The 11,689-nt window shown below is 38.9% G+C and overlaps 1 protein-coding gene across 1 annotated transcript; it reads left to right on the top strand.

The window, feature by feature from the left end:
* Positions 1–217: 217 nt before the first annotated feature.
* DAZL (deleted in azoospermia like) lies at positions 218–8,957 on the top strand. Its single transcript, XM_071561254.1, has 11 exons — positions 218–352; positions 1,096–1,230; positions 1,568–1,659; positions 2,994–3,045; positions 3,524–3,590; positions 3,867–4,000; positions 5,288–5,368; positions 6,170–6,226; positions 7,275–7,376; positions 8,125–8,217; positions 8,904–8,957. The coding sequence occupies exons 1-11, from the start codon at positions 218–220 to the stop codon at positions 8,955–8,957; spliced, it is 1,002 nt and encodes a 333-aa protein (XP_071417355.1).
* The last annotated feature ends 2,732 nt before the right edge of the window (positions 8,958–11,689 follow it).

Genomic DNA, 11,689 nt, shown 5'->3' with positions numbered 1-11,689 from the left:
CCCGAGCGGCCATTTTGTGGCGGCTCCGCCACATGGACGTGGCCGAGCCCCGCTGGGCTGGGCCCGCTCTGCGCGCCGCGCCTGGGGCCGGGCAGGGACCCTCGTCGGGGGCTCTCGAATAGCTTCCATTGCCCTCAGAGAGGCGTCCCCTGACGGCCGCGACACCTCCGTGCGCGCGCTCCGGCGGCGCTGGGCGGGCGAGGTGTGAGGGCGTAAGATGGCGCCGTGGCGCCCCCGCGGCCGTGGCGCTCCCGCGGCCTCCCCGCACCGCCGGGCCGGCGCCTTCCCCTCCGGGCTGCGGGAGCCGCCGCCGTCCGGGCGCGCCGGGGACACCGGCTGGGCGTTACTGAGGGCTCTTCATATGATAAACTGTTTGTAGACACCTCAAATAGTATAGGAATAAAGTGTTTCATTAAATAAAAACCCTAAAACGATAAAAAAACCCCAAACCCACCAAGGAAACCATTTTTTGCCCCAATCCCCGTAGCAGCAGGCGGGCAGGGCCCGGCCCGGCGCCCGGGAGAGCGCACAGGGGCGGGGATCGCAGCGCTCAGATGTTACCAAAAAAGAAAAAAATTGCAATGCTTACTTTAACCTAACTGTGTGTTGAAGCCAGGGAGAAGCCTGAGAAATAAGAGGGTTCTTCTGTGGTTAAAAGAAAAGTTAAGGTTTTTCTCTTATAGATGTGCATAAAACTAAGCAATGTTTGCAACCCCTTCGAGCAAGTCGGTATTTCAACGACCTGGCCCCAATAATGGTCTTTTTCCGCCTTTTCTTTTGCCAAAAGACGACTGTAATAAGGACCTTAATCCAGTTTCCTGGCATCAACCTCAACTTCATGCTTGCTGGAATAATGCATAGAGCAAACTGATCCATTTTACCTTGTGATGAGAAAAAGAAAAAGGCCAGTTAATTCCAGTATGCTAAAATTTATTTTTGAAATAGCAGAAGTTTCGCATCATACTACTGAAGTCTTGAAAAGCAGCTTTAAAGGAAGATTGTGTTTCTTGTCTTCATACTGCTGCAGGCAATCTGATGTCTTAAAGTAGTGTAAGAAGGTTAACTGAAATAAGTATTTCTGTTTATGTTTTTCAGTCTGCAACTGTGGAGACCCCGTGTGCAACTGCCTCAGAGAGTAACACCTGTTCATCAACAGTCAGTCAAGGTTATGTTTTACCAGAAGGAAAAATCATGCCAAACACAGTGTTCGTTGGTGGAATTGATTTAAGGGTATTTACATATTCATGTTCTTTTCCTTGTTTAAGATAGGATACGGCACTTCAGTGGGAGGATGATGGGAATCTGAACTCTGGGAAGATGATGGGAATCTGAACTCTGGTTTGTGTGAGGGCGCTTTCCATGGTCTGGTTTTTTTTAATGTGTGCATTTTGCTAGTCTTCAGGTATTGAAATTTCATGGAATAATTTTGGAACAGGTGTGCTGCCAAAACAGACCTTTAGTTCTTAAGGTAGTAGGAGACGGTTTTAAAAAATGGTAGTGGTTGCTTTAAGTCAGTTTTAAGCAATTGAATGTGTTTGAAGAAGTTCAAGTCTTCATTTTCTTCCAGATGAATGAAGCCGAAATTCGGACTGTCTTCGAACGATATGGTACCGTGAAAGAGGTGAAGGTAATCACCGACAGAACTGGTGTTTCAAAAGGGTGAGTACAGCAAAAATAGTTGTTTTAAGTTGCTGTTTATGCATAATTGTGTCATAGATAATACGAGCAGAAACTTTGCAACGCAGTTAACATGTTAAAGCCTGGTGCTAGCTGCAGTTTTCTGTTGTGGTGAATTAACACAGTGAAGCCAGTAAGTCTGTATTGCTCCTAACTAAATCTGTATAATCATACAACAAAGAACAGCCTGATTTTTCTGACTTAGTCTATCTGTTCAGGAAAAAGGGTTATTTTTCCGTTAACCAGTGGAAACAAAGCTTGAAACTTGTGATGCTTCCACCAACAGTTCTCTTGTAGGCCTATTCTGATGGTGAGAGTAGTTAAAAGACACAGTTCAGGATGGTTGAGAGAATCAAGGTTGTTTATTCAGGGCAGTGGGAATGCACTCTTCTGACACTTGGTTATATGTTCTAGATAGAAACAACTCAGACTCGTTGGGGTGAAGAGTGAAACAAAGTATGTGAATAAAGTTCAAACAATGGAAATTCCCATTGGATACATAGAAAAAAATCTGGATTATTGTAGTGAAACCCTTAAATAACCCTTAAGGAAGTGTAGGACCTTAGCGTGTTGGTGTTCTCTCTGCTTTGAGAAGGAGACTGCACCCTCTGGACGTTCCTTCTAGCCCAGTTTTTTTTGGGATTATATGCATAGATCCTAAAAGGTCACGTTTTGTTCTTAGACCTGTATAATAATGTGTGAGCTGGAAATGAGTTTTGGTTGCCTGTATCTGTTGCTGGTCCTCACAGTGAATCCTGATGTGCAATTAGCCAGTGTATGTTCTGAGTATTGATAATTAAGTGACCGGCTTAATTAATTTGACACAATTTTTAATGCAGTGTTCAGAAATAACAGAACAGGTAAAGTAGGGAGGCAGTGAAATAAATTGAAAAACCGCTTCAAGGATTGCTTTCTCTACTGGTGTCACTGTTCCTGTAATGCCTGTTTTTTGTCCAGAGCTCTGTAGTAAATACAAAATTTGATGATAATTCAGATTTTAATTTATTTTTTACCTTTCTGAGTTAAATCCAACTGCTGCACTACTCATTTTAAGAAGTTTAAATGGAAAGACAGCCCTTATTTCTGTTTCATATTATTCTACAATCTGGCATTCAGTTTCTTTCATATGGCCCAGTAGTAGATGCTTCTCTAGTTAGCAGTAAAGACTTTTCCAGGCTAAATTATAACCTAGTGTCTTACCTGATAATTCTGATATGCAATATAACATACCTAGCATGTGTGTTGTTAACTGAGCTTATTCAAAATAACTTGACTAACAGATTCTGATCACTAAACAGTCTGGTTTTCATTTTTAGATATGGATTTGTGTCTTTCATGGAGAACGTGGATGTTCAAAAAATAGTAGAAGTAAGCTGTTTGTCTCAATTATTTGTAAAAGTTGATTTAAGAAGGCTTGAGATGGGTTCAGGGGAAGCCAAGTTACGTAGCCTGTAGAGTAAGTTAGAACAAGGAAAGTCTAGGACTTCTTAATTAGTGTGTGTGCTCTACAGATGCTTTGACCAAAAAAGTTGTGAAATATCGTGGGTTTGGATGTTCTGAAGGAATGCATGTGAAAGCTGCTCTAAAGAGAAGACAAAAACATGCAGGCTGCTGGTAGTGCATGTTACTGTTGAGGCATGTGATATGTAGTAAGTGTGGAGGCAGTAAGTGGGCCAAAGAGCTTGCTGAGGGCACTGCAGGAGAGATGAAGGGTAGAAGACATTTGGTGTTGTGGAGAATAGATGCTGTTCTGTGTGTATGTGAATTGATGGTACTGTGGTGTAGAAGCAGAGTCCAGTCTCTTTAAAATCCCACAAACCACTCACGTCACTGACCTGTCTTTCAGACGCAAATCAACTTCCACGGAAAAAAGCTGAAACTGGGGCCGGCAATTAGAAAGCAACAAAATCTTTGTAAGTATATCTAAATAAATTTACTTATGACACTTTTTTCTCAATTACACCGCAATATCCTTGGAAATACTTTTTATCGGGTACAATATGTATACTACAATTAAACCTTGATTCTGTATGAGGATGTGCAGTTGTGATACTGTAACTTGGGTGGATTGCTCAGTGTAATACAGCTCATGTTGAGTAAAATTCAAGGGGTTTTTTCAGTTTGAATTCAGATTCCTAGTGAAATGTGAAAATGTCTTACTACTGTTTTTTTCTTTGTTTCAAAACAAGCTTCTTATGTACATCCCAGACCCTTAGTTGTTGGTCCTCCTCCACCACAGTTCCATAGTGTATGGGGTGGTCAAAATACAGAGACATACGTGCAGCCTCCACCTGTAATGAGCCCAGTCGCATCCTATGTTCAGGTAAGGCTCTTCGTGTCACTGATTTTGAATCATCATTAAATATTTTTAATGATGCAAGCATGTACTTCAGGAATATGCATTGAGAGGCCAATCTGGTCTTACCTAGTTGTTTTTGTAAGAAGCCCCCAACCTGAAACCACTTAAAAAATGACAGCAACTTTGAAAAATTCATTCAGTGATATGATGTGGTGTTTTTATGAAACAAAAGGAAAATACCTTCCAAGAGTGAGAACTGTTGAAGGTGAAGTGGAGATTGAATTACTTAACAGTTCTTAATCTTTTTACTTGTTGATCCACTTAACAAATCAAACGTATCCAAATATTAATGTATTGCTGTCCTCCTGTACAATAAACTACAAACTTTAAAATACATTTTTGTAAACAAGTATGGATCCAGAAGTTGTCTTTGGTACTCCTAGCCAGGCTGATTCTTGGTTTTGAACTGCTGTTGTGTCTTAGAACACTCTGTTTCAGCATCTAATGTTAATAGCGGTGACCTTACAGTATTGCCTTGATGCAGGACATCACTCTTGGTACTTCAGGTGAGTGTTCCAACTGAGGTGTAAGTAGAGTGCTTTCTGGCCTTGTTACGAGGCCTGTACTGCGAACAGAACAGATTAGGCTCTCTTAGCGCATTAGCCTGTGTGATAAGGCAGTGCAACAGGGTGTGTAGTATTAATTACCAAGTGATTCTGTTTTGTGTAGAAAACTGCAGTGACTGACAAATACTTCTTTGTAAGGCAGAGAGCTTGATAATAGTATTCTGATTCTGAGTTTATTGGGAGGAGAGTGAAATAGCGAGGACGAAAAAATTCACTTGAATGCTGGAATGCGCCTTTAACTACGTTCTAAAGAAACTGAGAAGTTTCCAGGTTAAAGTTGTGTCAGTAGTTAGAGGGAAGAAATACTGGTAAATTGTCCGAATTGGAGTACTTAGCTTCTCTTTGGCTCCTAGAAACTGATCCTCAGCCTGTACTCCATTATTCACAGTAGTTAGTCTGTTTCAGGTCTACTTTAGGAAGTTTATGGATTTTTAGGTGTAAAAGAAGACACTTCAGAATCCCACTTTGTAGAGATTATTAGTGCTGGAAGTGCTGAAACCAAGTTTCATGGGAATTGGTAGGTGTTGTTTTTAAGTAGTGAACTTAGTCTGAACAGGAACTGAAGTAACAATGTAACCACATACAGCTAAAAATGTGCTCCTGGCTAATACATCTACAAATAGCATACTTTTATCTTGCTTCAAACTTGCAGTTTTTTAAAAAAACCCCAACAATTAATTTGCAGCCATATCCATACAGTTCATCTCCAACCGTACTGCTAAAGCAGCAAGTTCCTGTAGGATATCAGCCGGCTTACAGCTACCAGGTACGTAAAGCTGTAGTAGCAGCAGAACAGTTATTTGATACCTGACCAGTGGGAATGAAATGTTAACTGGAGTCTGATCTTTGTGAATTCTGTTTTTCTTCAGCTATTCCTTTGCATATATCAAAAGTAAAAACAAAAGTAGTGAAATTTTTATTCTAATGAAATGGACTCTGTTGAATATCTCAGCATACGCTTTTTTTTTAATATACGTTAATGTTTGTTTCCTTAAATATACAGTGATTAAAAAACTTTCAAATTTGTAAAAAACGTACATGGATTAGTAGTAGTTTTTCTTGTCAGAAGGAGCTTTGCATTTGTATGTGCTGTAGTGTGGATAGCTAGGTATTAGGTACTCAAGATCTTGTCTTGGCAGACTACAAATGTGGGATGTATATAAGGAAGATGCACTCCTGTGCTCTGAAAAACATCAGAGAAGGCACTTACCTGGTAGTGAGTTTAGAACTCAGAAACGAGATATGTGGGCAAGTCCTATTATTGAAGCTAAACTAGAAGTTAAGTAACTAGAACCCAGTAGAGGTCTGAGATTGTATTCAGTGTGGCTGCTGTGATTTTCTTTATTTTCATAACATTTAGAAATGCTATTTTTATTTTTTTGGGGGGGGAATGAGAAAAGGATGGAGACAGTTGAATAAAATAAGCAGTCTTGCTGGACATAAGGACTATTGTTTAGTGAAAAAAGCAGACATGAAATGCTGTAAATGGTGGCACTTGCAGAGCAGTTACTTGTCTGTGTTGGAGATAAATGAATGAAAGCTGGTTCTTGTCCAATTTTTGTTTTAGGGTCAACCACAGTGGCTTGCTGGGGAGCAAAGAAGTTACGTTATGCCTCCAGCTCCGGTAAGTCTACAAAGTTAAACTTCTGAAACTGTATTCTGTTAACCCACAGTTTTTACTGTTTAACACTAAAAAAAATCTGTTTGTTGTCTGTATAATTATGTAATGTAGTCTGTAAAATTACCTAATTGCAGACTAGTACTGAAGTAGAGCCTTTTTGAGTTACCTGACAGAACAGATCTACCTGTTTTATGGCTTTACTGTATACATCCAGATTACAGAACTCTGGAATTTTAGCATGGAGTTGGTCTTTTCAGGAAAACTCAAAGGAAAAATATGTGTGACCTAAAGGACAATCTCTTTAAGATTTAAAAAGTATCAGTGTTCTTTGCAAATACTGATTTGTTTTTTGACTCCTTTCAACAGCTTTTAAAAATAATTTCCCAGGCAACTACAAACTGTAGATGGTGCTGCTGGCTTCTAAAGAAATCAGTTGCATTCTATGACTTTATACAAGTGACATCCACAAGAGAGGGGAAAATATTGTGTATTTCTTTAACAGAGTTGGAGCTTGAACTTGCTTCTTGGGCATTTTTATGTTCTTTAGATACAAGCTTGTGGTTGTTGAACAAAGCTTCAATTAAGTGTTTAAAAGCTGTAATACATAATTTTATTCTGAATTACATTCTTTTTCTGGAAGATTTTAGAGGTCAGTGAAATACTGGTTTTTATATCCTGTTGCCTTGAAGTAATTTTTGTTAAACAACATCCATGAATGTGATACAGCCACAGTATATCACTTAACGATTAAATAGTCACAGGAGAGCTTTTAGAGTAGATGTGTATGGGGGTTTCATTGTTGGAAGTTTTAAACCTGATTATATGAGCGACAACTCTCCTAGTCCTGTCTCTGTTAAACAACTGAAAATATCATTAGTAACTGTCTTAATAAAACAGATCAGGATACAGTATGTCCCCCATTCCAGAAACTTAGTAAAAGTGCGAAGGTAAAGCTGGCACAGCTTACGGACACATATGATAGATTAGGATCAATGACAGCATAACTTTGTATGCAATGTTACTGAAACACTGCAATACTTGAACTGTACAGGTTTATCCATCAGTAAACTACCACTCTGAGGATCATGGATTTATTCAGATGGAATGTGCTGTTCCCGAACCCATGCAGTTGCCTGCTAACAGCCCACAAAAGGTAAGTTGTTTCTCAATACTCTAAAGTTCCTTATAAATCCTAGTCCCAGAAACTTGACTGTGAAGATTATGTGACTTTTTCAAGGGCCTGTGACAAGTATCCTAGGAATTTAGGTTATAGTTGCCACTTCTAGCTAGTTGCTTTGTCCAGGGCCTTTGATTTCTGTGTAAAACTTCAGAAGTCTCACGTTTTCTTGGAACTGTAGGTACTTATCTGCAGTGCTAAGAGCTGTGTAAAATGTGTTATACTTAAGTATACTAATGTTTTTAAGTGACTAAACTTTACCTACTCTATATTAATTTCAGGGAAGATTACAGGTACTAAAATAGAATATTGGATAGCACGGCTTACTGTCTTAGGCAGATTTATTTTAAGCTTCAAACATCTGAGTTGGTAATGGTTTACTCCTTTTTTCACTATGTTTTGTGGAAGGTGACCCAAGTTAAGCCAACAGTTTGCTCTGAATTCAGTTTTCTAAAGGAGATTTCATTTTTCAGCAGCAAGCGTATTCATTCCACAAGTGAACTGGTTAGAATTGTTCTGGTGTAACACCAAAGTGGGATAATGAGTTGCCCATACAAAAAGATGAGGGGGGAGAAAGAAAATGACAAATACTCTAGGGAACATAAGGCAGTTGAGAGGAATTCTGAATGCCAAGTGAACTGAACTGTATGACACACTGGCATTGATAGGTAGTAGTGCCCTAACTAAGAAAATCAGTATTGATGCACCTGTAACTGTATTTCAGAAGTCTGTGGACAGGGGTATGCAAACAGTCGTGTCCTGTCTGTCTAATGCTGAGAATCAGCCAAGGAATGACTCACAAGACGACAATGCAAAGGTATGTAGTGAAAGCAAAATTAAATCTCAAAACACAGCTGACTTCCAATTTGTTCACCTACAGAAACCATAAAGATGAAAGAATTCGTACCTGGAATGCCATTTGAATGTTGTGCATGTTCTGAGATGGATGAGTTTGGCTCTCAATTGCTTAATGATGGAAAGAAATGCTGAAATTGGATTCAATGGGTTTAATCAAGATGGCATAAATTTGCTGAACAGTGACACATGTCTGAAAGCAGTGAGTTACTCTCTAGTTTGGACAGAGCATATAGAGTTGTTAGCCTGGGTAGTCCCGTGCAGTAGTCAAGTACCCCCCTGTAGATCGTGGCTTAGTTGTGCTTTGTCTTTGCTTTAACCAATAAATTGTAGTCCAGGTTGGTAGCTGGTCAAGCATGTTTTTGCTGTATGTGTTCAGTCTCTGTAGAATTGGAAGTTCTGACTACATTCCATGTGGTGTGTAATTTCAGTTTACTAATTTCTAAGACCTTGCTTCATTTTTGAAAAAGACAGACATGTGACCTAGGCACGCATTTTCTGAACTGGGAATGCAGAAACTGTATTTAGGAGTTTTGGAGGGAAGTGAAGAGAGTACAGAGTGTCTTGACATAGTTTTTATGAAACTTCAGTTGCCTTATTCTAATGATTATCTTTTTTTCTCTTATCTTGCCTTCTGTCCCATCCTAGGAAAGCAGAGTGTATCACTTTCGAAAAGGAAGGCCAGGACTCAAAAGTATTTGATGTATTGAAGACTTTAAAGTATTGAAATTAATTTAAAGTTGATGTTACTACTGTTCAGTTTAGCAATACATTCAGCGTAACATTTCTCAAAGTTGCTTCAAGTTAAGTTTGTGTTCACATTCCACCTGTTTTGATACAGTTCTTGCTTGGGTAGTTTAAAGTTGTAAGAGTTGACAAACTTCAGTTATATTTGCTGCATGCAGATTTTCTTCTGAGTTTTAACGTACACTTTGCATATTACACAGTTTTTCTCTAACCACAATTTGACTTGCTGACCGGTTAACTCTTGCAGTTCAAAAATGGAAATAGTTATTTGCCCAAGAGATTGTACTTTGAAACTGAGCTCTTAAATCAGTGCAAAAGAAGATGGCAAGTTGTAACTGAGCTGAAGCCCTTTTTAAGTCATAGTTGCCTTTAGACAACATAATCAACGTGGTTATGTTTATTAATGACACTTCATGTACCTGCAGTCTTGAGCATTGCTATTATTTTTGGGTAAGTAATGAAGAGATTCCTAAAATGCCTGTATCTTAACTTAAAATGCAAGAACATAATTATCTGTATTGGCTACTCAGTATGAGTATGATATTTTACTTGAAAAATTTTAACAGTGTCTGTATGTTAACATTCTGAGAAAACACTGCATTTAAAATACACTTTTGTTATGTGATGTGCAATGTTAATCAAAGACTATCTGTATGACTAATAATCATGTAGCTTTTAGTTGTGTATTTTGAAAGAGTGAAATAAATTTTATTTTGCCTTGGCTTCCTAAATTTGTATTGACAAGTCTAACTAACCATTTGTTAAAGCTGTTAAAGATTTAATTAGTCTGCACAAGAATTCCAGTTACTGTGAATCTCTGGTAACAGAGTTTCATTTTGTGTAGAAATTGGCTACAGTTTTAAAAGAGTAGAACTGAGAACTCTCTTAGTCTTTCATACTATACTGGGTCCTAGCTTCCTTTTCTCCTCTTACTCAAAGACCTTAGTCTCCCAAGACAATAAAAGAAAGTTATGTACCTCCCTTGTTAAGGATGTATGCATGAGTTTGTGTGGAACTACCTACTCTGCTTCAAATTTTCAGAAAGTTTAGAAGTAGTAATGGCCAGGCAGAGACCTACCCAAAAGTAGATGCAGTAAAATGTCTGGGAGGAACTGGGTTGCTACAGACTTGAATATGTTAGCACACGAAAAATGTCCAAGGACTGCTTTGCAGGAATGTTCTGGATAAAATGTTCTTTAAAGGGAGTGGGGGAAAAGGTTACAATGCTGCATAAAGTGGCTCAAAAAATTATACTCAGTGTTTTCATAGACTGACCTGTTAAAGCAGTTTTTTACTCACTGTTCCATATCACTGAAGATATAATTGTTTCCATAATACCTATTTTGCCATGTTTTTATCACACTGCTGTTATAAAGATAGTACCTTGATTATCCTACACTTCTGTGTTACCAGCTTTTGTGTCCTTTTCACCTTCAAAAACCTAAATAGCCTTAATGGGCTGTTAAAAAGCTGTGATGTCAGTTTACTGATGTCCGTTTCTTTGCAAATGCAGGTGGCATTTTGACCTAATGTTCTAGTTGGTTTGGTTGCCCCAGGCTGTATCTGAGGCTTTACGCTGTAGCTCTAAGAAAACACTGACAGTGCCTGTGTAGCTCTCATTGAAGAGTCTCAACACCAAAGGAAGAGGTAAACCAGAAGATACCTCCACAGAGTGCACATTTTCTGTTAATTTGACTCAAGTGTTACCCACAGGACCATCTGGTGAGTGAGTTGATGTTGAATGTGTTAGAAATGATGGTGCCAGTTAGGAACTGTTCTTGGAGGCACGCTGAGAAGGGTTATCGCAGGGAAGTGCATAGCCAAGGCCTTACAAGGGCCATTTACTTCCTCTTTCCATTAGGTCATGTTGTGCTGGTTTTATTAGCCACTCCCTTAGGGAATTAAACTTTTTTTTCAATCCCATCAGGGAATTGTACGTTTTTAAGCATAAGGCAGTAAAAATAAATAGCTGTAACTAAGAAAATGCATTTTTAATGTTGTTTTGAAGTACCCCCTGTAAGCATAACAAAAGGCCAGTAGGTGAATCTCGTTTGTGTTGCATTCAGAAAGTTGAGATGTCTGTTTACTGTCTGGCTGTAGGCATTTCCAAAACAGGTGTATGGTTAGAGCTTCTTAAAAATTTGTACCTCTTGTACTCTCAAATCAAGTGGACTGTGTTAATTGTGGGCCAGCAGGCAGCTGGGAGTCTTGGTGGATCTGCTGTTGCTTTGCACATGGTCTGTGGGACCCAAAGCATTGAGTCTCCTTTAAATATTAAGACAAGTCTTTGTCAAAAGAAACAATTGTTTAGACAAGATACCAAGTAAATGTAAACGTATTTTTCTATTCTCGAGCTATGATACTTGGTTTGTGTCACAGCTCTTGCCCGAAGTGCCCCAGTTTGCTGCTTGGTGGCCTGGCCTTTTCATACTCTTTACGAGCTTTGCCACCTGACAGAATTATTCTTGGAATGAGGTAACCAGACAGATGGCTTTCTTGATCTCCATTAGAATGATTGTCTGTCACAGAACACTAATTTTCTGTAAAAATGAAAATATTTTTTTCCTTGTAGGTATTTATATGCTAAACCCAAGCTGAATTGTGTTTTAACATCAAAGTGATCTGATCCCGGATTGCTACAAAGAAACAAAACTTTTCTCTAAAAAGTCCTTTAACAGGTATACAGT

This window comes from Pithys albifrons, chromosome 7, assembly GCF_047495875.1.
Source record: "Pithys albifrons albifrons isolate INPA30051 chromosome 7, PitAlb_v1, whole genome shotgun sequence".
Lineage (NCBI taxonomy): Eukaryota > Metazoa > Chordata > Aves > Passeriformes > Thamnophilidae > Pithys > Pithys albifrons.
Note: the sequence above shows the minus strand (reverse complement) of the source record. Positions and strands in the feature narration are given on the sequence as shown.